At 45.4% G+C, this 23,224-nt stretch overlaps 2 protein-coding genes across 10 annotated transcripts in view; one reads left to right on the plus strand and one right to left on the minus strand.

Annotated features, from left to right (window-relative positions):
* RGL1 (ral guanine nucleotide dissociation stimulator like 1) overlaps window positions 1-13,306 on the plus strand; it is a 251,420-nt gene extending 238,114 nt beyond the window's left edge. For 4 of the 7 annotated variants that reach the window (XM_035010628.1, XM_035010629.1, XM_035010630.1 and 1 more), the window contains one exon: window positions 804-991. In XM_035010628.1, coding sequence (XP_034866519.1) covers window positions 804-991 — 188 coding nt within the window. Of the gene's footprint in view, window positions 1-803; window positions 3,259-12,839 lie in introns of those variants that run through there. The other 3 variants (XM_035010631.1, XM_035010627.1, XM_035010633.1) reach the window with 2 other exon arrangements.
* Window positions 11,470-23,224, minus strand: part of COLGALT2 (collagen beta(1-O)galactosyltransferase 2) — a 103,567-nt gene continuing 91,812 nt past the window's right edge. For all 3 annotated transcript variants that reach the window (XM_035010635.1, XM_035010637.1, XM_035010636.1), the window contains exons 9-12: window positions 18,789-18,921; window positions 17,341-17,468; window positions 13,306-13,512; window positions 11,470-11,746 (exon numbers count right to left, since the gene is read on the minus strand). In XM_035010635.1, coding sequence (XP_034866526.1) covers window positions 11,470-11,746; window positions 13,306-13,512; window positions 17,341-17,468; window positions 18,789-18,921 — 745 coding nt within the window. The remainder of the gene's footprint in view (window positions 11,747-13,305; window positions 13,513-17,340; window positions 17,469-18,788; window positions 18,922-23,224) is intronic.

Here is a 23,224-nt window from a genome sequence, read left to right on the forward strand (position 1 = left end):
CCCCCCCCGCTCCACTGTCACCGATGTAGACTTGCCCATCTCACCTCTTTTATCCCCCATTTGGTTTCCTTAGATACCCATTACCCCTGAGTGCTAAATAGTATATACCTTCTTTTAAAATGTAAAAATGAATTAAAATAACTTTGCCTGATGATTTCATCTTATACTTGGCATTGTCCTTGTTCAGAAATTGTGGCTATCTGGTTGGGAATCACTGAAGTAGATACACTTTAAATGTTAACAGATATACACATTCTTATTTGGATGGTGTTCAGTATTAAACTGGTTTGATTTGGGATTACTTCAACAAATATTTCAATATTCCAAGTAGAAAGTTCTGGAAAAACCGTAGATTTTTCTTTTCTCCCCCATGTCATTGGAGTCTCTCAGTATCTGAGAAAGGCTGCATGCTGGAGTAGCAAGTGGACCGTGGGAGGAAGGACACTGGGTTGGAGTCCCGGTTCTGCCATTGCCTGGCTGCGATGCTGGGAGTGTCCTTCCACGTCGCTTGGCCTTTGTTTTCCACTGCACTTTCTTCTAGCTAGAATAGTCTGCAGTTGAACATTTAGTTCATGGGTCAAATTTCTAAGGTCGTATTTGCACTTCATTTTTAAAAATTGGGGTTGAGGAGTCGAGCGAGCCAACTTTGGGGGGGGTGGTAGTCATTGCCTGGTTCCGTTCACATCCCAGGGACACGGGGCCAGAGCCCCTGCCTTGTGGCTGGACAAAATCTCCACCTGCCATGGTCAGTGCTGGGCTGACCTACACCAGCTGACTGCCTTCCCTCTCCTGATCTCTTTCAGAACTCGTGATCCCGGACTCGGCCAACGTCTTTTATGCCATGAACAGCCAAGTGAACTTTGACTTCATTTTGCGCAAAAAGAACTCCATGGAAGAACAAGTGAAATTGCGTAGCCGGACCAGCTTGACACTGCCCAGGACAGCTAAACGGGGCTGCTGGAACAGCAGGCACAGCAAAATCACCCTCTGAACGGAGGGACCGGTGGCCCCTCGCTGGCCAAACGCAGAGTGGGGCTGAGAGCAGGCCGTGGTGATTGCAACGACCATCCAGTGTTAGAGGATCGTTGGTGAAGTCAACAGATACTTACTGAGTACCTCTGGTGTGCAAGACACCAAGATGGGCATTGTGGGGAAATCGGGGATGAGTTTGACAAGGAAATGGATGAAGGTTTCACCGATTCTCTTTGACCTATTTGAGACTGAAATGCAAAATTACCCACTTTTATAAATATATATATATGTGTATACACATATTAGGGATGTATGTGTATATATATATAAATATATGAGGGACTTATGGGATATTCTGGACTATGGAAAAAGGAATTTGCACAATGGCCTGGGATGTTGAGGTCACTCTTTACAGGGAAATAGAAAGAACTGAAAACTGAGTCTCCTACCTTCCAAGTAAATGGAATCAGTCCTAGGAATACAGTGTCCTTTGTGCCAGTATTATACGAAGTCCAACCACGTTTATAAAGGGAAAGAATTCCCTTCTCCATCAAGTGCCACCAGAACACCTGCGCTGCAGAGGCCGGAACGGCCACGGCTGAATGAAAGGCCGCTTCCGAAAGGGTTTGGATGAGCCAGTGGGCTTTCGACCTCTGCCCGCATCTGCCACTCTCTGCAACCCCGGGGAGGGAGGGCAACGAGGAGCTTCGGAGGCCCGTCTGACCCGCCGGTGCAGCCATCGCGACACCTCTGGAGTCAACACAAGCCCATTTTGATTTCTGGCACTGTGTTTCTGTTCCCCCGGCCCCCCCAGCGAACAGACCACAGCCATCGCTGCACAAGTAGCCATGCTCTTTGGTAGCTTCTGAGCCGGAAAAAAAAGCACGAAAGAACGGTGACTCGCTCGGACTCTTACCTGTCTCGGAATGCCTCTACTTCGTGGCCATTTCTGATCGCCGCCTTTTGCGTGGAAAACTGTATGTCTGGAGTCTGTCGCCATCTGGATCCTAGTACCTCTCCGTTACGTGCAATTTGTTCCTCAGGTGTAGAAATGCCTACTGCGATGGACTCTGGTGGATCATTTTGAGCCTGTGAGAGCTTTGTGAATGGCGAGCGCTCTGTCAGTAGCCCCTTGGAAGATGTTCCCTGCTCATAGCAGCGGCCTGTTTGACTTACTAACTTCTACAGCATTACTGTGCCTAGTCACGGGGAAAGAAATGGGGCTCCATAGACCATCTAAATCCTTTCTAACGAGGTACATTTCTTCCAGAGGGAATCAATAACATTTTCTTTTCAGGTCCCCACACTTGCTGTCACAGTGTTACTGTTAAATGACATTTTTGTCTCTAGGAACACCATCACCCTCTCCCTTCCAAACCTGAGCTGTGCTGTGGTTTGAACTAAAAAGCCATAATGTGGGATATCGACATGTGTAAGAAGCACTTTCAGAATGTCCTTTTTAAGAAAAAAAAAAAATTCTCAAAATACCAGTTTTTATTCCAAAAATAAAAAGAACCAACCCAGATACGAAGTATAGATTGTAACATGAAGCTTTTTTTCTTCCTTTTCCCTAATCCTGTTAAGACAGCTCCCCAAGGTTACGTGAGACTTATGTCATGTAAATAGCCATATGAAATCTGCAAGAAACACCAGGGAAAGTTTGGAGATGCGTGGCAGTGGACCAAAGAATGAGCCAGGAAGGCCTCGCATTTCCTTTAGGTCTTTCTAGGAGATCAGACGGTGCATTAGAAGACCGACTGGGTTTCAGCTGGTCGAAAAGCACTTTCTTCAGTTTGCAAGGCTCGTCCGATTTGTACTTCTGTGCTTGGAGGAGAGATGGCCGGGGTGCTAGACATCATGGAGATTGAAGTAAATGTGTCCTCAGCCTGGATTACTTGGTTTGCGGGTCGCAAACTATAGGACCCTTGGCCTGGTTTAGGCTGTGGCTGCGAAGACCTAGGAGTCGCGCCTGTGTGCTCGCCCGGTGTATTGTACTGTATATGTAGAGTCTAGATTTATATACTGCAATGTAAAAAAAATATATATATATATATATATTTTCCTTTTTTAAAGACAGTGGAAATTCCACGTAGATAAAACATAGCCTCATTTATTTAATGCCACTTTCAATGTCTTAAATTTGTTTCCTGGTGGACAGCTGGGTAATGCTTTTAGCTGCTCGCATGCTTGTCTTTCTGCATCTCCATCGTCTGTTTACCTTTTGGTTAAACTAATAAACTGGTTTGGGACTTGGTTGGCATGTGCTGCCAGACCCAAGGGATTGTATCTGGAGTATTCATCAGGTGCGTTCTGGGTTCGCATCCGGAGTATTCATCGGGTGGTTCTGGGATCCAGATGTGTCCGTAAGCTTGTCGCAAGCCCACTCTGGCTCGGCTGGGGGGAGCAGAGGGACAGCCAGTGGAGTTAGGAGGGGATCCTCTCCGCTGGTGATGTCACGAGCATTTGGGGGAGAGAGTGACATCCTTAGGAAACTGCAATCTGGCATGATGCCTTGCCAGATTGCTGTGCTTAGGAGTCACGCGGTGGGGGACACTTAAAGAGAAACCTGAACTTAGGATCCAGGGCAGTACTTGCCCCCTTTCTGACAGCCTTTTCCCTGGTCTGCAGTTGCTACCATCTGTGTAATTCTTGAAAACCATCCGTGGTGCTCTAGAAGCCAGGAGAGCCTCTATGAAGGGAGGAAAGAAGGTTTTCCCAAAAGACAATCGGAACCAGTCCAACTTCCTCAACAGAGACACATTATTGTCATTTCGTCATATTTCCAAAAAGTTTCCAGAATTATTGTCCACTGGATTCTTAAATGGATCCAAATCATCAAATTTTCTGGACCCTTGTGGGATTTTGGAGAGAGCCAACTAGGTGTTTTAATCATTGATAATATGGGGTGGGGCCGGAAAAAGAAACGGGATTTCTATCTCTGGCGCTAGGTGACTATTTTTTTTTAAGATCATTCGAGAAAACTGGTCCCCTTGTTTTGCCTCTGTCTAGAAGCTGGGCTTGGTTACTTTCTGCCCAAAGACATAGTGTCTTAAAACTTCCTTCTTTGGAGCCTTTTCAAATCCATCACGTAGCACAAGACCATGAGGAGGCAGACAGTGTTGCTCCATCCCTGATACCTGTGGCATCCAGAAGCTTCCCTGACGCCAATCCTCCTGTTCTCCAGATGCTGCCGCGGTGGCACTGGTTACAGCAGGTACCCCCAGTTCCGCGGTGAGAAGTTACTTCCATCGTGCTTTGCGCTGCCGTTTCCCCTAGAATCTGAGAACAAAATACTTCTGGAAGAGGGGATGGGTTAGGCTAGGTTTGGTTGAGCTGAAGTAAAAAACCATGAAACCTCAGTAACTTAACGACAGTTTTATGCTTCGTCCCGTCATGGTATATTGCAAATCGGGCAGCTCTCCGGAGGGGCTCTGCCCTCACAGTGGCTGCAGGACCCGGGCAGCGTCCATCTCGCCGCTCTTCCATCTCCTTCATCTGAGATGAAATAGAAACCAGGCAAATTTAATTCTTGTAGGCTCAGATTTTGAAATCCAGGATTTGGTGTGGTTTCTCAGCATCCCTACCCAGAAAACTGAGGAAGCAATTCACTTATCTAACAGTTTGAGGAATCCAGTGAATTTCATATTTCCTTAAGAGTTGGAAGCCATCTTATAAATTGCAGTCAGTCCCCTCAGATTACACATATGGGGGCCGAGGCCCAGAGCAGTCGAGTCAGTAGCCCAAGGTTAGGGGGCAAAGCTCTGAGTTATCAGAACCCCGTTGTGTGCATGCCACACTGGGCTGGCACCGAATCCAGGAGGCTCTCTTGGCAGATATTCCTTCACAGTGTCATAGAATGGAAGAGAATGCCTGGAGTGTGAGTCTGTTGGCTCCATTCCCAGCCTTCTGAGGATGAGAATTCACACAAGCTGTCTTGGTTCGATGGGCATCTGGTTGTTTCTTTAAAGTCTCCAAGGAACATCCTGCGGCTGCTCAGAGCACTGCTACCTGTTTTCCCGGGCATTATTCCATCTCACAGCTGAGGAAGCAAAGCCGTAAGGATCAGGAGGACATTGAGAGTTTGATCCCCAGCTAGGACTGGAATCCATTGCTGATCCATGAACTTGCGCGGCCCCCCCCCCCCACAACTGGGGGATGGGGTGGGTGCAGAGGAAGAGTCTCCTGCAAGAAGAGCCAACTGGATGAGGAGTTAAAGGAGGAGTGGATGTGACCAGGGCTTGGGTGCCATCCAGGAGCACTGGGACTGGGCTCAGCCTCTCTGTAAGCCAGTTATCAGTACCCAAGTCCTTTATCTTAGGCTTCTCAGAAGCAATCATTTTTATTCCCACCATTGTTTAATCCCAAAGCAACAGTTTGTGGTACAGTTCCAATTTCTTACACAAAGGGTACCAGTAAATCAAACTTTTTTAAAAAGTGAATAAACTTCTGGATTGCTGCAGCCATTAAAAAAAAAAATCAAGGCACCATTTTCAAAATGGGAGAAGCATTCTAAATGAGACGGTTAGCTCACCCCCAGACATATATTTGTGATCCTCGTTGACACGCAAGGCTCCAGCAAAATGTCATCAAGGAATCAAGTTTGATCAGCTAATAATCAATATACGAGGTTTCATAGATCTGGGGTTAGTGCTGCCAGCTCCATTGTGTATTGGGCTCTGTGTGTGAGAGACAGACAGAGATAGACACGTTAGATGTTAGTGAGAAAAGAAACAGGTCGCTTGGGTGACACCAGCTGAGCTGCACAAAAAGGGTGGAAAGAACAAAGAATTGCCTCTGAGCATTGGTTTTGTCTATATTTTTAATTTGCTGGGTTTATTTTTATGTCCCTCCCTGTAGTTTCTTCAGCTTGGCTGCCTCTGGAATGGGCGTTTTCATAAAATCTCACGTCGGAGCAATTCTGGGGCCAGCTTCGCAGCCCCCGGTGGTCCAGAGGGGGGCTCCCCTGATGTTTCCCATCCTGGGTGAGGCTGGACAGACATCTGGGCTCTTGCGCAGGGGGGGACTTGATTTTCAGAGTGTAGTGGATAGCACCCTCTCTCTGGTCTTCAGAGAAGCTTAGAAAATAATCGACGACGTGTCCTCTCCCAAAATACAACTGGCAGTTTAAAGAAGCCCCCACTGTGCCCCCCTGGCAGGAGTTGAGATGTCTGAAGGTTGATGGTGTGATCTGCAGGGTCTTAGTTGCTTTGGAAACCACCAGCCCTGACTGTGAAGACTCGAAGGGGCTATTACTGTTCAGACTGGCCCCAGAGAGGAAGCCCTGTGCAGAGGGGCGTGGGGGTGGACGGGGAATTTGAGGGCAGGGGGAAGAGGTGGCTTCCAGGCCATGGCACTCAGAGCCCAGGAGAGAGGTGCGAGGACCAGGGAGCAAAAGACAAGTTCAGGCCCTGCAGCAGAGGGAGTGAGGCCGGCACCTGCCAGGAGAAGTACGGAGGGAGCCGGAGGGGAAAATCATACAGGGGATCTTTCGAGCGGACGTGGCAGCGCCCGGTGCTCACAGTGACCGAGGTGTTGCTGAGCTGAAGGGCCTGCCGAGGAACCAGAGGAAAAGGCCGGAGGCCCGTTGCCCGCCCCCCACCCCAGGCCTGTGGAACAGCAGCACCTCCTTGTGCGGCGAAATCGTCCCTGACCAGGGCCATGGGCACAGAGGGCCCCTTCCCGGGGGAGCACAGAGGAGGGAGGACGGAGCAGCAGGGAGCGGGCCTCCTGGTGGGAAGACTGTCCCCAACCGCAGAAGGAATCCAGTGGAGGCCCTCGCGGGAGCCCCCGCCCGCTGTGTGTGGCGGCCCAGCTCTTTCCCGGGAGGGACCCTCAGCTCAGACGGGGCGGCTTCGCACCAGCGGGTCGCTCCCACCATCATGGCGCCGGGCCCGCCGGCCCCCGCGAGCTGCCCGCAGTCAGCCTCTCCGCAGACCGGCCGCGGCCGAGGCTTTTCCAGGCTGCCTTCCCACCCTGCGGGTGTGACAAAGTGTGCTTTCTCTCTTTTCCAACCAGCCAGAAAGGACTTCTGGCCACCACGCGTCAGACTCTTCAGCCCGGTCTCACTGCCCCGTGCGGACTCGAGGCCACCATCAGCCTGCGCACAGAGTCCCTCACAGGCCACTGCCCTCTCCTGGCCCTCCTGCCTCTGCCACATTTAATCAGAACGCCCTGGGAGGGAAGGTTCTCTCTAAAATAATAAACCTCACCCCAAAACATACAACACGCGCATAATGATTCTCTCCAAAGCTGCCTATTCTTTGTTTCCCGTCACCCATGACAACTACTTTCTCATCGAATGACCAGCCTCATTGTGACTTTCCCCTTGTCATTAGTTAACTCCTCAGTGAGCTGATCTCTTGTCATTCGTGGATATCACCTTTTTTTTTTGAAGTAGGCTCCATGCCCAGCACAGAGCCCAACGTGGGGCTCAAACTCACAACCCCGAGATCAAGAACTGAGCCGGGATCAAGAGTCGGGTGCTCAACCGAATGTGCCACCCAGGTTCTCCATTCATGGATATCACTTCTGGATCATTTCTCTACTACTCTACTCGGGGAGAATGTCTAAAGAGCACACTGTAGGGGGTGCCTGGGTGGCTCAGTCGTTAAGCCTCTGCCTTCGGCTCAGGTCATGATCCCAGGGTCCTGGGATCGAGTCCCGCATCGGGCTCCCTGCTCGGCGGGAAGCCTGCTTCTCCCTCTCCCGCTCCCCCTGCTTGTGTTCCTGCTCTCGCTCTCTCTCTCTCTGTCAAATAAATAAATAAAATCTTAAAAAAAAAAAAAAAGAGCACACTGTAGGAACCTCTTGGGAAGACTCACCTTTATTTTACACTTTATTTCACCATAAGGGAAAAGATCCCCAAGTCTGTAGCTGAATGGGAACTTCTCTTGTTTTAGGCACCAGCGTTTTCCTGGAAACCTTGGCACTGTTTGTCAGGAAAGTAACCAAACCTAGAATTCCCCCAGAAACAATGGCCTCTGTATTCATAACAGATGATAACCCAGGGAGAGAGGGTGGCTGACATACCTTGCCATCGTGATTGGGTCTCAATCTTGTTTCCTGTCACCTACCCCAACACATCCCCGACTTGTCAGAACCTCCAGTCCCCCATCCCTCCCCAGCAGGCCCCTTCCTAGCCCTACACCTTCGCAGTGCCTAGAAAGCATCACTACCCACCAGACCCAACCCTCCTCTCTAAGGGCCCACTCACGCCCCCACAGCCAACACAACTGTCACCTTCCAGGCCACCTTCCCAGCAAAGCTGCACCAACAGTCTTCTTGGGCAGAAGCGGGTTCTCTGAGGTCCTACAATTTTGTTCCTGCCTCTGAAATGAAGCCTTCCTGCTTGCATGGCTGCTCCACCGGCCTGTGGACCCCCCAGCAGTGGGGATCTTCCCTCGTCCTCTGAGCATCTTAGTGCCCAGCGCAGGGCCTGAAACAAGGCAGTGCTCACACCTGGTTTGGGGGAAACTTGATCTGAAATTTGAGGGGTCACAGAAGCCAACATGGATTTTCTCTCTCTCTCTCTTTTTTGCCCCAGGATCAGGTTCTTTGGCCTTGGACAAGCTAGTATCTTTCAATGAATGGTTAGACTGACCTATAGCACAAAACTACAAGATGGGGCCCCCCTTACCACCCTCCCACTGGGGACTCCTATCTTTCTCCAGCCTAGAAAGTTTTTCCACTTACCCACCTCTCCCCAGCAGTCTAAAACTCCCACTGAACAGGAAAGTCAGTGACCACCTTTTCTTGTCTGCCATGGGGGTGAGCAGCACTGATTGATGGTCATCTCTGGCCTCCGACATCCTTGGTCCAGTGCCAAGGTCTGGGAAGGTCCAGCAGCGTTGGCCATTGGTCAGTGTTGGCAGAACCAGTAAACAATCACAGTGTTGAGCTCTTTTTTTTTTTTTAATTTTTCACAAAGATCTCTAGAAGGCAAGTAGTTTATCATTTCCCCTCCCTGAAGTGATACGGCGTGATAGGCAGTGTAGGATGCTGGGATGCCGGCTCTTTCTCGTCCTCCAGAGTTCCTGCAGGAGGGCCCAGGGAACCCAAAGCAGGGCCGGGGAGTGTGTCCTCTGCAAATCGTAGGTGCTCAGTCCACTCTCAGCAGTACCAGCACTGCTGAAGTCAGGCTCATCGTCCAGAAGATCCCACCTTGGATCCCGAGACCCAGAGAGGGATCCAGATCGGGATTCCAGACTGGGTTAAACTTCCAGAGGCAAAGAGCAGGTGCCATGGCGGAGGCAAAGGCCTCTGACACTGCAAAGGTCAAATGTCCTGACTTAAGACTAGAGGGGACGCAGGAAGAATAATGCGGTCAAGGAACCCTAGGATTGTTGAAGGGACGACTTTTTAAAAACAAATGCGGGTGTGTGCAGAGCACAATGTTCACAACAAAAGAGCGCTGCTTGGGATCCCAGACCCGAGCAGGTGGAAGCAAAGGCTGTGCTGACAGAGCCAGAACTTTATTCACAGTAGAACAGTCCTAATCTAAAATTCTAGAATTTAAGACCAATACCTTTTAAGAATGAGAATTCATAAACCCATCAGACCAGCTGACAGCAAAAGGAAAAAAAAAGTTCTCTATTAAACAAAACCACACAAAAGTCAACTCAATCTTTCTCTACTGCCAATCTCCCGACCACCTCCCACCCTATTAAAAAAATATATCGTGAACATCAGGCACACTGGCACGCACTCAAATATGCAAACAAAATACAAAATACCCAAGGAAACCTTAGGGATCACCCAAGGGTTTTTCACTAGCTCCCCAGATGCTCTTTCTGTTTTTCTAGAAAAAAAAAACAATAGGCTCTGACAGGTATGTCTAAGCAGTAAAGACTGAGGTCAGCTGAGATCCCCTTCCTCAGCCTCGTTGCTTATTAGTCAATGTGGAAGAGCATCGACGATAAGTCAAGCAGGAAGGCTGAGGCCGGTGTTCTGTGGAAGGCGAGCTGCCTTGTTGTCCTGCAGCCTGGGGGCCCTCACCAGGGAGCACTGAGCTGGGTTCACGCAGCAACCCTGCCCGTGGGCTCTGCTCCAAAGCGTGAAGGTCAGGGAGGAATGTGTGGGGAGGGTATTTCAGGAGGCAAAGTCTGACTGCTTGCAGGCGGGCGAACACAGACCTGAGGCAAACCATCATGAGATATCTGAGGAACACAGACTGTGGAATTGGCAGAGAATATGTAGCCCAACACTGCATTTTCCAGAAAATCACTCTCTGAGGAAAGCGGGGAGGTCATCTGCCCAGGGCGCTGACTCCGAGAGCTTCCCTGGATGTTGGCCTAAATCAGTGGATCGGTCCATTGTTTCTGACCAAGGTCTGTCATCTGAAATGGAAAAGCATTGTGCTCGCTTCGGCAGCACATATACTGAAATGGAAAAGCATTTGTTTCCAGATGGTGAGAATCTCCCACTCCACAGGCCTCCCTGCAAGAGCCAGGCTGGGAAATGCAGGAGAACCAGATCATACACTCACTACTCCCCAGGGTGCTATGAAAGCTTGAAAAATCTGTTTCTCTGCCTTATCTTACATTTTCCCCACATTTTGTAGAATAAATAATTCAAAATAGAATGGAAAACCCAGGCAAGGACAGTTGCTGGCCTGAAAACGTGCTCTGCCTCTTAACAGTGACTCATAAAACTCACACTCCCAGTTCGTTCCCAGGCTCAGGTCTGGAGGGGAGAGCGTGACATGTCGCAGCAGCAAAGAGCCCCCTGGAACACGAGTTAGACACCAGCCCGAACCCCTTTATATATTAAATTTATCTTCATAAATAGAGCATCCTAACTCAAGTGACCACAATACAAGGCCAAAGTCTGAGTTCTTTTTTTTCTCAAATATCTACACAAACCTTCAAATATCTACTAAACTCTACCCACATGGCAAACTTGACACCTCTTTAGGAGACCTTCAGTTGCCATGATAGTCAAAGGCCAAGTCTCAGACAGACCCAAATATTGGATCCCTCTTGGATAACGAGGACTAAGATGAACAGCTCACTTTGGCTCATGAGAGAATTCTTTTAAACCAAAGCCCAATTAATTTGCTTTTAAATGATTTGATCCCCCTCCCTCGCAAACTTGTTACATACACAAGTTTTCAAGGTCACATGAGACCAACGGATGTGGTCCAGTTGGCTCGACTGCCTTGCCCGCCCATTTATTGATGTGACTACTTTCTCAGGGATGAGTCTCTGGGCCATGCTGTTCATCCTTAATGTAGGAAGCAGTACCACACGAATAAAGACTGAAGGGCTAGGTATCTGGATTGAAGTTTATCTTGATGGTTGCCATAAAGCCTATCTTCTAGCCATCTTAGGAAATTTGGGTTAAGTTTCCTCCTTATCCTCCCCTGTCAAGAATATATTAATTTTGCTCAATCACAGTAGACCACTTTGGTTAGAGGACTGTGACCACTAGAAGAAACTGGAGCAAACAGATGAATAGCCCATTAGAAAAATCAAGGGTAGTGAATCCCCCACAGAGCCTTCATAGCTCATCCCTCGAAGGCACAGCATCCAGGGAGGTTGGTGATGGCAGGGCCTCTGTGTTCTTGGCGTTGCGGTGGATGTGACCTTGCTTCCGGGACTTCCAGGAATGGGTCCTGTCCCAGTCGGTGGCCACTGTCTCATTGTCCCAGATGGTCGAGGTCTCCGTGTCACTCAGATACCCCGGCTGGCCTGTGTAGTGTGTGGGGTAGATGAGCAAGGGTTCCGCAGAGAAGGCCTTCAGGTCCCTGGATTCGTAATACTCCTTGTACTCAGCTCTGCAAACAAGAGGAGTGCAGGTGTGTGAGGGGGTAGGGCATTTAGCGAACGGGGACAGGGGGCCGGGGGGGAAGAGCAGAGGGGTCCTGCTGGTCATCTCTTACATTGCCGTGGAGGCCTTTGATGATTTTTAAAGTTGTGTCCTTTGGGGAAAAGTTTAGTCTACAAACACAATAAAAGTTTCTTTACAAGCTTTCAGATGATCTAAACAAACACACAAAGAGAAAGGTCAGGATATTTCTGTTGTTTTTGGTTGGGCTCGTTTAAAACATGAATTTCAGGTCTTACTCTAAAAGCTGAGAATTAAGCTCTGTTGGACCATCACGAGAGATCAATGTGATCACTTTGTGGGAGATGCCCTGTTCTTGGATGAATAAATTAGTTGAGATCTGGACAGCAGTGGTGGGATAAGTCACATGGTGTAGGCTTGGAGGCATGCCGGCTTGGCTCTGCATCCCAGCTCCCCGTGAGTGTAAAAGGGAGGACGACTTGCCCCGACCCCGGGGCTCCTGTGCAGATTACACGAGGTGACATCTGCTTGGCTCTGAGCTCACTCAGTGCACCGTGGCAGTTGGTTTCCTTTCTGTTACAGGGATGATGTTTGACCTCCATGTTCCTGCTAGGACACGGATATACAGTTAGCTGTACCAAAGACGGTGAGGAGATCCATCTTTGCTGAGGACAGGACACCAAATGAGCCAGATGAAGGACAGGAATTCTCAACCACTAAAATGAAGCCCAGCTAGTAAGGAGATCACCCGGCAACTGAGAGAAGGAGCCCAGGTTAGAATCTGCTCTCCTGCTCCATTAATGAATTTAGGACTCATTGATTGAGCAGCTATTATGGGTAGAGTTGGGACTAGGTTCTCAGGACACAGGGATGTGAGACTGTTCCTGCCTCAGTGGGCTCACAGGTTAGTGGGGAGGCTGACCGGTAAACCACCCATCTCCACACCCATCAAACAACACTAGGTCAGAGTAAGCTCCTGCGTAAGGGGAACCCTGAGCGTCACACTGCCTTCTTCCATAGATACCCTGCTCAGGGGCCACCTCCACCCTCCCCGAGCCTCTAACACATCTCTGTGATTGCAGGTCTCACAGTACATCACAAGGACCGTTCATGAGTCTGAATTCCCGACCAGACTGTAAGCTCTGCAGGGAGGGGGACCCCTGCCTGCCCAACAAGTACACACAATGGACTGAGAAATGAACTGAACACTTGAAGATGCTCAGGAAGATGACCTTCACCTTCAGGTATATGAGTTTTTGGAAATAAGAAGATCAAAACAAGGAGAGGACCGAGCACATTATGTCCAGGTAAACTACACACGGGGTATTACAGAGGGCTGCCATGCAAGACTTGCCATTTCAGCCTCAGCTTCCCCATCTGTACAAGGGGATAGTCACTCCAGTCAGACTCTCTGAGTTGTGATTATGGAAAGATCATTTAGGAAAGCAGGGCATGCTTTAGAAAATACCACGCGCTACCAAGAATCCGAGGAGCACGATATATGAGTGGGGTGAGCCCTCAAAGGGCAGGCAGTGCGGGGAGACTCACACAGGATGCTTGTTGTACATGATTGGCAGGAACTCGTCCACTGGCAGCATCTTCCCAAAGGGATCGGCTCCAACCAGCTTCTGTGCTCCTTCCAGAGAGATGACGTAGCCCAGCGTCCAATAGGAGTAGTCAGCTTCGACCAGATTTCCCACATTGGGTACCGCTTTCTCGGGCTCTTTCACCTGCATCCTCTTCCTGCCGATATAACTAGAAGGAAGCGGATGGAGGAGCAAAATTCCAATTTGAATATTAGACATCCGGAAGAACAGAGCACAGATTTGCGGATACTTTTGAATGCTGGGACCGACTGTGCCTTACATCAAAAATATCACCACAACGTGCATCCCATCCCCAACGATGACTGGCAGCTGCCATGAAGGGGGCCATTTTCCTGGCTCCATTTACCAACATCCCAACTGCTCTTGCCTAGCACTGTGCTCCAGCCTGGAAGTTAAACTCTAGAGAGACTAAAAGATCCCTCCGATCATTTCCCAAAGACGGTATGTGTTTACAGAGGTTGGAAGTGGACAAAAAGGGCTCAGAGGGGAGATCCCTAGAGTTTCAGCCTTCGATGGTCTCCGGTTAGCTCTCCAGATGCTGACGGTAAACATAGGACAGAAAAGGCTGTGGGGAAGACACAGTCTACAATCAAAGACCTGGGAACCCCAGTGGCCCCAAGCGGGTCCTTCCTGGGAAGAACGAGTGACAAAGCCTGCCTGGCTTTCTCTTCCTCACACGTACCTAGCTCCGCCCTCATTTTGCTCTGAGAAAAGCACCTGGCCTTCTCAAAGAGCTTCCACAACAGCCATTCCAGCTTCCCCACAGTCTACTCACAGACCTGTGATCCGTCACTTCTGTCTGGACCCTGCTTGCTTTCCACCTGCCTGGAGCAAGCTGAGAAGGTGAGGGCTTCCTGCCTGGGGGTAAAGCCCTGCCTTCCTCTGTTTTGCCTTAAGACTCTCTCTTTCAACATTTAAAGGACTGCTCTTGTCAAGACATCTCGGGATTCGTGGCATGAATCGTCGTTCACCTTCTCAGGACACCAAACACAGATCCTCTCAGCCACCGTCCCTTCAGACTAAAGCGTCTGAATTTCTCTCATGTACCATCAAGTGGAAGAGAAACTCCCACTGAGCCCTTGACATGTGGCTAGAGTGATAGGACCTGAGTTTGTACTCAACAGGCTCATTTTACATGGTTTAAATTGAAATTTTAAAATAAAATTGAAGATGTGTAAAATATTTTTTCCATTAAACACAGTTGTTTCAGTAGGACTGCAGTTTATTGCAGCGGCTGAAAACTTAGCATCTAGACTGAGATGTGTTGTAAGCATAAAATGCACACTGGATTTAAAGATGGTAGAAAAGGGGCACCTAGGTGGTTCAGTCGGTTAAGTGTCCGACTCTAGGTTTTGGCTCAGGTCATGATCTCAGGGTCCTGAGATCCAACCCCATGCTGGGCTCTGCACTGGGTGTGGAGCCTGCTTGAGATTCTCTTTTGCCCTCTCCCTCTGCCTCTCTCTCTCTCCCTCTAAACAAACAAACAAACAAAAAATGAAAACACTTCCAAACAAAAATAAAAACAAAAAACAATGTAGACTGTCTCATTAATAGTTTATAAATATTGATTACATATTAAAGTAAAAATATGTAGAGACATTGGGGTAAATAAAATGTATTATTAAATTCTCCTAATGTATTTTTTAGCATTTGAATGGGATCACTAGAACATTTCAAATGATGTGCGTGGCTCATGTTACGTTACTGCTGGACAGCGCTCCAGTGGTTTGTTCTACTCCTCCCGTTTACTGTTTCCGTTTCTGGAGAAATGTAACATAGCAGCCATGGACCACTTATCAGCTTTCATGTTTGAGTTTCAGTAACATTTGTTTTTGTGCATTTTAGAAAGAGATAGGTACGGGGCGCCCGGGTGGCTTAGTCAGGTAGGTGTCCGACTCTTGAGTTCAGCTCAGGTCATGATCTCAGTGTTGTGAGATCAAGCCTGTGTTGGGATTCATGCTCAGTGCAGAGTCTGCTTAAGATTCTTTCTCTCCCTCTCCCTCTACCACCCCAAACGGCTTGCATGCTCTGTCTCAAGAAAGAAAGAAAGAAAGAAAGAAAGAAAGAAAGAAAGAAAGAAAGAAAGAAAGAAAGAAAGAGAGAGAGAGAGAGAGAGAGAGAGAGAGAGAGAAAGAAAGAAAGAAAGAAAGAAAGAAAGAAAGAAAGAAAAGAAAGGAAGAAGAAAGGAAGAAAGGAAGAAAGAAAGAAAGAAAGAAAGAGAAAGAAAGAAAGAAAGAAAGAAAAGAAAGGAAGAAGAAAGGAAGAAAGAAAGGAAGAAAGGAAGAAAGGAAGAAAGAGAAAGAAAGAAAGAAAGAAGAAAGACAAAAACTTGAAACCACTGTCATTCTTTAATAGTATATAATTGATATTAATGGCGTATTTTCACTTGATCAGTCTGTGAAATTTAGAAAAGATTTTTGTTTTGTATCCCTATCATTCCTTATACCCATATCCTTATCCAATCATTCTGCTTTCTTGGATCTGTCATTTTTTTTAAGATTATTTATTTATTTATTTAATTGTCAGAGAGAGAGAGAGAGCACAAGCAGGGGCAGGGGCAGAGGGAGAGGGAGAAGCAGGCTCCCTGCTGAGAAAGGAGCCCGATGCGGGGCTTGATCCCAGGACCCTGGGACTATGACCTGAGAAGAAGGCAGATGCTTAACCAACTGAGCCACCCAAGCATCCCAAATCTGTTGGTTCTTTGTCCCAAGAAATGCACCAGCTAAGCCACAAGTGGACAAGGACATGTGTCAATCATAAGTCTTGGACTCCCCAAGTCCAGTCCTCTGATTCCGAGGCTTAAGTGAAAGTTGTCTTTGCAGGTCATGTGAGCATAACATGGCTTCTAGGCTCCATGCCCGTGAGGCGTAGCCACCGGCTGCAGAGCTCTAGACTCAGATTGAGGTGCAGGGACTTCTGGAGGGTTATAGGAACAGACAAGGATCCTAAGGGACAGTGCAGAATCTAATCACATGGCTGACATCTGACAGGGAGCCAGTCTCTTTTTATTACACAATACTGATTTCTGGGTCTCTTCCCCATGGATTAGTTGAGTCACTACTAGGTTTCTTTTGGGCTCAGAATGGTATGTTTTCTGAGAGAACAAGTATTCCACTTGGGCCCACAGTTAAGTTTCCCTCCAAGGATGGGAGGAGTAGGGACAGCTTGTCCGCTGCAGCTACTCCAAAGGAACAGGCTCTGATTTGATGAAATTGCCTTCGACACACAGCTGGGGAGCATACATAATGCTTAGGAACTTTCTGCCTCACTGGACAAAAGTAAAAAGTGTCATTTGGTTTGAAAAGAAAATGAGAGAGGGGGGTGAGAGACAGAAGAGAGGGAGGGAGGGGGACACAGCTTGAGGGGGAGGGGGAGAGAGGGAAGGAGAGGGAGAAGGGGGGAGAGAGAGAGAAACAGAGAGAGAGACAGAGAGACACTTAATTCCCAGAGACAGCTACCAGAGCATTAACTAAGTGTCAATTCAGAACCAGCATTACATTGGTAAGCCTTTGCACACTTCCCTTCCCAAGAGAGGCACTCTCATGCTGACCTTCAGCCCCCATACTCTCAGAGGCTACAGAGGAAACCTGCTCTCAAGTGTAACACAGGACTCTTGCCCTTGAATGAATGCCTCTCCCTCTCTCTTCACACCTCTCCATGCACCTGTTGCTTCCCTGGTGGGACTTCTGCTGTGCTCCCACATGAGCGCTCAGGCTGAAGACCCCTCACCGGCAGGCAGGCTCCAGGTCTCACCAAGAATCTCCCACAGTTTCTTTCTCAGCCACAGAGTATATAGATGCAGAAACCAGGGCCTGTCCTCCACTCACTTCTTGTTTGTGGGAACATTTATGGAGAGAAAGTTGGCAAAGTGGAAGCGTGAGCTCTATCTCCTACCAGCTGGGGAGGTGGAGCTTGTTGCCCTTGAATAGGACTGAGTCCTCTCAGTGTTCTGGGATAAGCTTGTCTTGCCACTCACATCAGTTCCCAATCCAGCTGGGCCTGGTCAATGTCATCCATCAACTTCATCAGCTTCTTCTTAAACTGATGTTCAAAGCGCACATCATCCTCAATAACCAGAGTCTTCTCCAGCTCTCGGTCAATCACCTGTGAAGATCATCAGTGGGAAGAGACCTTATGAGAAGTCCAATACCTATTTTTTATTAGGTGAATATATATTAAAAAGTCAAGAATATAGTAGCACAGTATGTAATAGCTCATAACTGGAGTCTAAGCAAATGCCATCAATGGTAGAGTGGATAAATAAACTGGGGTATATTTTCAGCAATGAGGATGTATGATCTACAATTAAATGCAATGTTATAGATGAATCTCCCGAATGTAATCCTGAGAGGCTATACCTCAATACCCTATGGTTCCATTCATATAAACAAAAGTACAAAAGCAGAAAAAACTATTCTGTGCTATTAGAAGTCAAGATGGTGATTACCCTTGGGGACTGTTCCCTAGAAGAAAATATGGAGAAGGTGCTTCTGGGGTGCTGGTAGCCTGTTTCTTGAGCTGGGTGCTGGTTGACATGGCTGTATTTTTATTTCATTTGTGAAATTTCATTGGCCTGTATTTTACGATCTATTTAATTTTATATGTATTTATTACATTTCACTTAAAGTTTAAAGAAAAAAAATAGGCATAGACTGGGTCATTCAAAGAGGGAAGGCAGTCAAGGGGTCCTTCTTTAGGGACTTTCTCTTGTGGGAACTGACCGTTAATCAAGAGCCCCACACTCCAATACCTCCCTCCATCTAAGCCATGGGTTCAAGTCCTGGCTTTGCCACTTCTTACCTAGACAAGATATTTAATTATTTTCTCTTGGATAAAATGAGCCCATGTGTCCTGACCCACTTCATATGATTCCTGTGTGACTTCTTGTATGAAATCATTTAATAAATGATGACATGCTAGATACATACAATACAAGGCATTCCTACTAAGGATAAGGATACGTCAAAAGGAGTGTGGCCAGGCGCCTGGGTGGCTCAGTTGGTTAAGCGACTGCCTTCGGCTCAGGTCATGATTCTGGCTGGAGTCCCTGGATTGAGTCCCGCAACCGGCTCCCTGCTTGGCAGGGAGTCTGCTTCTCCCTCTGACCCTCCCCCCTCTCATGTGCTCTCTCTCATTCTCTCTCTCTCAAATAAATAAATAAAATCTTTAAAAAAAAAAAAAAAGGAGTGTGGCCTCCTGAACATGGGTATCTTCCCCTGTTATCATCTCAAGTGGCAACAAGGCTCCCTTTCACTGTTTGTTGCTGGCCTTGTGTCAGAGGGAGACACGAGGTAACAGAAACTTCCAAGCATATTTCCAGAACAGTTATGGCTTCACTCTATATCTGGCTGTAATTCACCTACAAAGTCCCACTTTCCTTCCTCCTTATTATAAAACTGCATATGTAAAACAAGCATTATTTACCTCTTTCCAGACAGAGTAGTGGCTGAGAAAGCAGCCGATTTCACCCCTGGTGAGAGGCCTAGAGGAGTAGGGATCTCGATATCCAGGCAGCATTTCAATATTCAGGGCCTTCAGCTGACTTGTGTTGAGTGCTCTGCATGACAGAGAACATGTCTGAAAATTAACAAGTTGAGATGTCCCCCCTACAGAAGCCAGAAAGAGAGAGTTCTGGATGTTCCTCAGAGCCCTTCTGCAATTGAGGAAGACTTCTCAGGTTTCTCATCATCCCTTAGGAGCCCCTCAGGGTTAACGTGTCATGGCAGCATTACAAGCTTGGCAAAGACAAGAGGATGTCTTATACTGGGTATATCCCTCACAATTGCCAACGTAGTTCTAAGTATTACCAGTTTTTTTGACAGCTTTGAAAAAGTATTTTCCTAATGAAGGACAAGTGGCTAATAGCATTAAATACTAGAGGGGATGAGGACAGGAAGAACTGTGTACATGTGCATGTCTTTCCTTTGGGCCTAATTTTTTTTTTGAAGTTAAGAACAAAAATAGCGGAGACAATCTTGTGAGCAGAGAGAAGTGACTCCCTACATACAAAGTGTTCTCAACAAGATTAACAGCTGGTTCTCAGAAACCATGGAGGCCAGAAGGCAGGGGGTTGACATATTCAAAGTGCTACCCTGAAAAAGACTGTCAACCAAAAATTCTATATCTAGTCAAACTGTCCTTCAAAAATAAAGGAGAAATTAAAATATTTCCACATAAACACAAACTGAGCGTTTGTCACCTGCAGATCCGCTCTACAAGAAATACCAAAGGGAGTTCTAAGGCTGATATGAAAGGAAATTAGAGAGTGACATAAATCCATATAAAGAAATAAAGAGCATGGGGACATGTAACTGCATAGGTAAATATAAATGACAGTATAAATGTTTTTCATTGATAACTTTTTTCTCTTTAAATTTTCTGATTTAAATTATAGCTGTGTAAAGCAATAATTGTAAGTCTCTGTTAAAGGGCATATAGTATAGAAAGAAATAAATTGTTTGACAACAGTAGAACAAAGGATGGTGAAAGGAATGAAGCAGTATAGAAGCTAAGCTTCTGTAGACCACTGAAATTCAGCTGGTTCTTTTAATCAAGATATAATTGACATACATTATATTAGTTTCAGATATATATTGACTTGATATTTGTATATATTATGAAATGATCACCGTACTAAGTCTAGTTAACATCTGTCACCCCACATAGTTACAAAATTTTTTTTCCTGTGATGAGAACTTTTAAGATCTACTCTCGTAGCAACATTCGAATAAGCAATGCAGTATTGTTAACTATAGTCACCATGCTGTGCACAGCAGCCCCATGACTTATTTATTTTATAACTGGAGGTTTGTACCTACTCACCTCCCTTTATCCATGTTACCCACCTTCCAACACTGCCTCTGGCAATCACCTCTGTTTTCTGTATCTATGAATTTGGGTTTTTTTTTTCTCTTTAGATTCCACATATAAATGAGACCATCTGGTATTTGTCTTTTTCTGTCTGACTTATTTCACTTAGCATAATGCCCTCAAAAGCCATCTATGTTCTTACAAATGGCAGGGCTTCCTTTTTTAATGGATGAATATTTCATTGTATACATTTATATGTACCACATCTTTTTTACCCATTCATCCACTGATAGGACTCTTAGGTTGGCTATTGTAAAAAATGCTGCAATGAACATGGGGGTACATATGTTTTGTTTTGTTTTGAAGTTGTTTTTTCATTTTCTTTGGATAAATACCCAAAAGTGGAGCTGCTGGATCATATGGTAGTTCTATTTTTAATTTTTTGAGGAAGCTCCATACTGTTTTCCCTAGTGGCTGCACCAATTTACATTCCAATCAACAATACAACAGTGTTCCCCTTTCGTTACATCCTTGTCAACACTTGTTATTTCTTGTCTTTTTGATAATGGCCACTCTAAAAATATGAGGTGATATCTCATTGTGGTTTTGATTTGCCTTCCCCTGATAATTAGTGATGTTTAGTACCTTTTAATGTACCTGTCGTCTACCCTTTAATGTACCTGTTGTCTAAAGAATGTCTTCTTTAGAAAAATGTCTACTTAGATCCTTTGCCCATTTTTGAAGTCAAGTCATTTGGGTTTTGTTGTTGTTTATGCTATTGAGTTGTATGAGTCTTTATATGTTGTGGAAATTAACCCCTTATCAGGTATATGATTTGCAAATATTTTCTCCCATTAGGTAGGTTGCCTTTTCATTTTATTGATAATTTCTTTTACAATGTAGTCCCACTTGTTTATTTTTGCTTTTGGTGTCAAATCCAAAAAACCATTGGCACAACTAATGTTGAGGACCTTATCCCCTATGTTTTCTTATAGGAGGTTTGTATTAATATAAACCAGATTGCTATACATTGAAATGGTCATTGTAATCTCCATGGCAGTCACTGAGAAAATAACTACAAAAATGTAGTAAAAGAAACAATAAGAGAATTAAAATGATAGAGTAGAAGATATCTTTTTAACCCAAGAAGGCAATAATGAAGAACAGAGGGACAAAAAAGATGTAAGACATATAGAAAACAAATGGAGACTGACAGACATAAATTGGGTACATTAAATATGAGTGGATTAAACCCTACAATCAAAGGCAGAGCTTAGGAGAATGAGTTTTTCAGAACATGATTCAACTATGTGCTGTCTATAAGAGACAGACGAGATTCAAAGACACAAATAGGTTTAAAGTGAAAGGATGAAATAGGATGTAACCAATAACCACAAGAGAGTTGAAGGAGCTATATTAATATTTGACAAAGTAAACTTTTAAACAAAAGCAATTATTAGAGATAAAGATTAATAAAAAATCAACCCATCAGAAAGACAAAAATTGTAATTATACATGCACCTTACACCGGAGCAAAAACATGAAGCAAAAACTGAGAAATTGAAAAGAAAGATACTATTTAGCAATAATACTGGGAGACTTTAATAAGACACTATCAATAATGGGTAGAACAACAAGGCAGAAGAACAACAAAGAAACAGAAGACTTGAACAACACCACAAACCAACTAGACCTGACATATCTATAGAACATGACACCCAACAGCAGCAAAATACACATTCTTCTCGAGTTCACATGCAACATTCTCTAAGAAAAACCTTGTGTTAAACCATAAAAACCATATAGATAATAAATTAAGCCTCAGTAATCATATAAGGCATGTTCTCTGACCACAATGGAATTAATTAAAAATCAATAACAATAGGAAATTTGGAAAATTCACAAACATGTGAAATTAAACAACACACTCCCAAATAGCTAATGGGTCAAAGAAGAAATCACAAGGGAAATGAGACAATAGTTTGAGATGAATGAAAATGAAAACAAGGCATACCAAAACTTATAGGATGCACTTAGTGTAGTACTTGGGAGGGTTAGTAATAGCCATAAATGCCTATATTAAAAAAGAATACCTCAAATGAATAATCTGATCTTCCACTTTAAGAAATTAGAAAAAGAAAGGCAAAGTAAACCCAAAGCAAGCAGAAGGAAAAAATTAGGACTAGAGTGGAAATAAGTGAAATAGAGAATAGACAAACGATAGAAAAAAATCAACAAAACCAAAAGCTGGTTCTTTGAAAAGATCAACAAAATTGATAAACCTTTAGCTAAGCTGATCAAGAAAAAAAAAAGTAGACTCAAACTATTAAAAAAAAAAGAAGGAATGAAAGAGTGGGCGAACACTTATTGACCTTAGGGAAATATAAAGGATTATAAGATAATACTATGAACAATAGTATGCCAACAACTTAGATAACCTAGGAAAAGATTAATGAATTGTTAGAAAATTACAAATCAATGACTCAAAAAGGAATAAACATTCTGAATACACCTATAACAAGTAAAGCAGTCGAGTTAGTAGTAAAATTTCCCACAAAGAAAGATCCATAATCAGTTAGCTTCTTTGGGGAATTTTGCCAAGCATTTAAAGAATTAACACCAATCTTTCACAAACTTTTCCAAAAAACAGAAGACGGTAGGAACATTTCCCAGCTCATGCAATGAAGCTAGTATTATCCTGGAAAAAGACATCAGAAGAAAACTATAGGCCAATATCCTTTATAAATATAGACCCCAAATTCTCAAGAAAATACTAGCAAACAAAATTCAGCAACATATCAAAATGATTATACACCATGATCAAATGGGATTTATTCAGGATTGTAAGATTGGTTTAACATGTGAAAATCAATCAATATAATACAGCATATCAATAGACAAAAGATCACATGACTACACAATCATCTCAATAGGCACAGGAAAAACATTTGACAAAATCCAACTATATATGGATTGAATGTTTATATTCATCCCAAGTTCCTAAGTTGATGGTATTAGGAGGTAGGGCCCCAAGTCATGAGGGTGAAACT

The sequence above is a fragment of the Mirounga leonina genome, unplaced genomic scaffold, assembly GCF_011800145.1.
Source record: "Mirounga leonina isolate KUSES-001 unplaced genomic scaffold, KU_Mleo_1.0 Mir_154, whole genome shotgun sequence".
NCBI lineage: Eukaryota > Metazoa > Chordata > Mammalia > Carnivora > Phocidae > Mirounga > Mirounga leonina.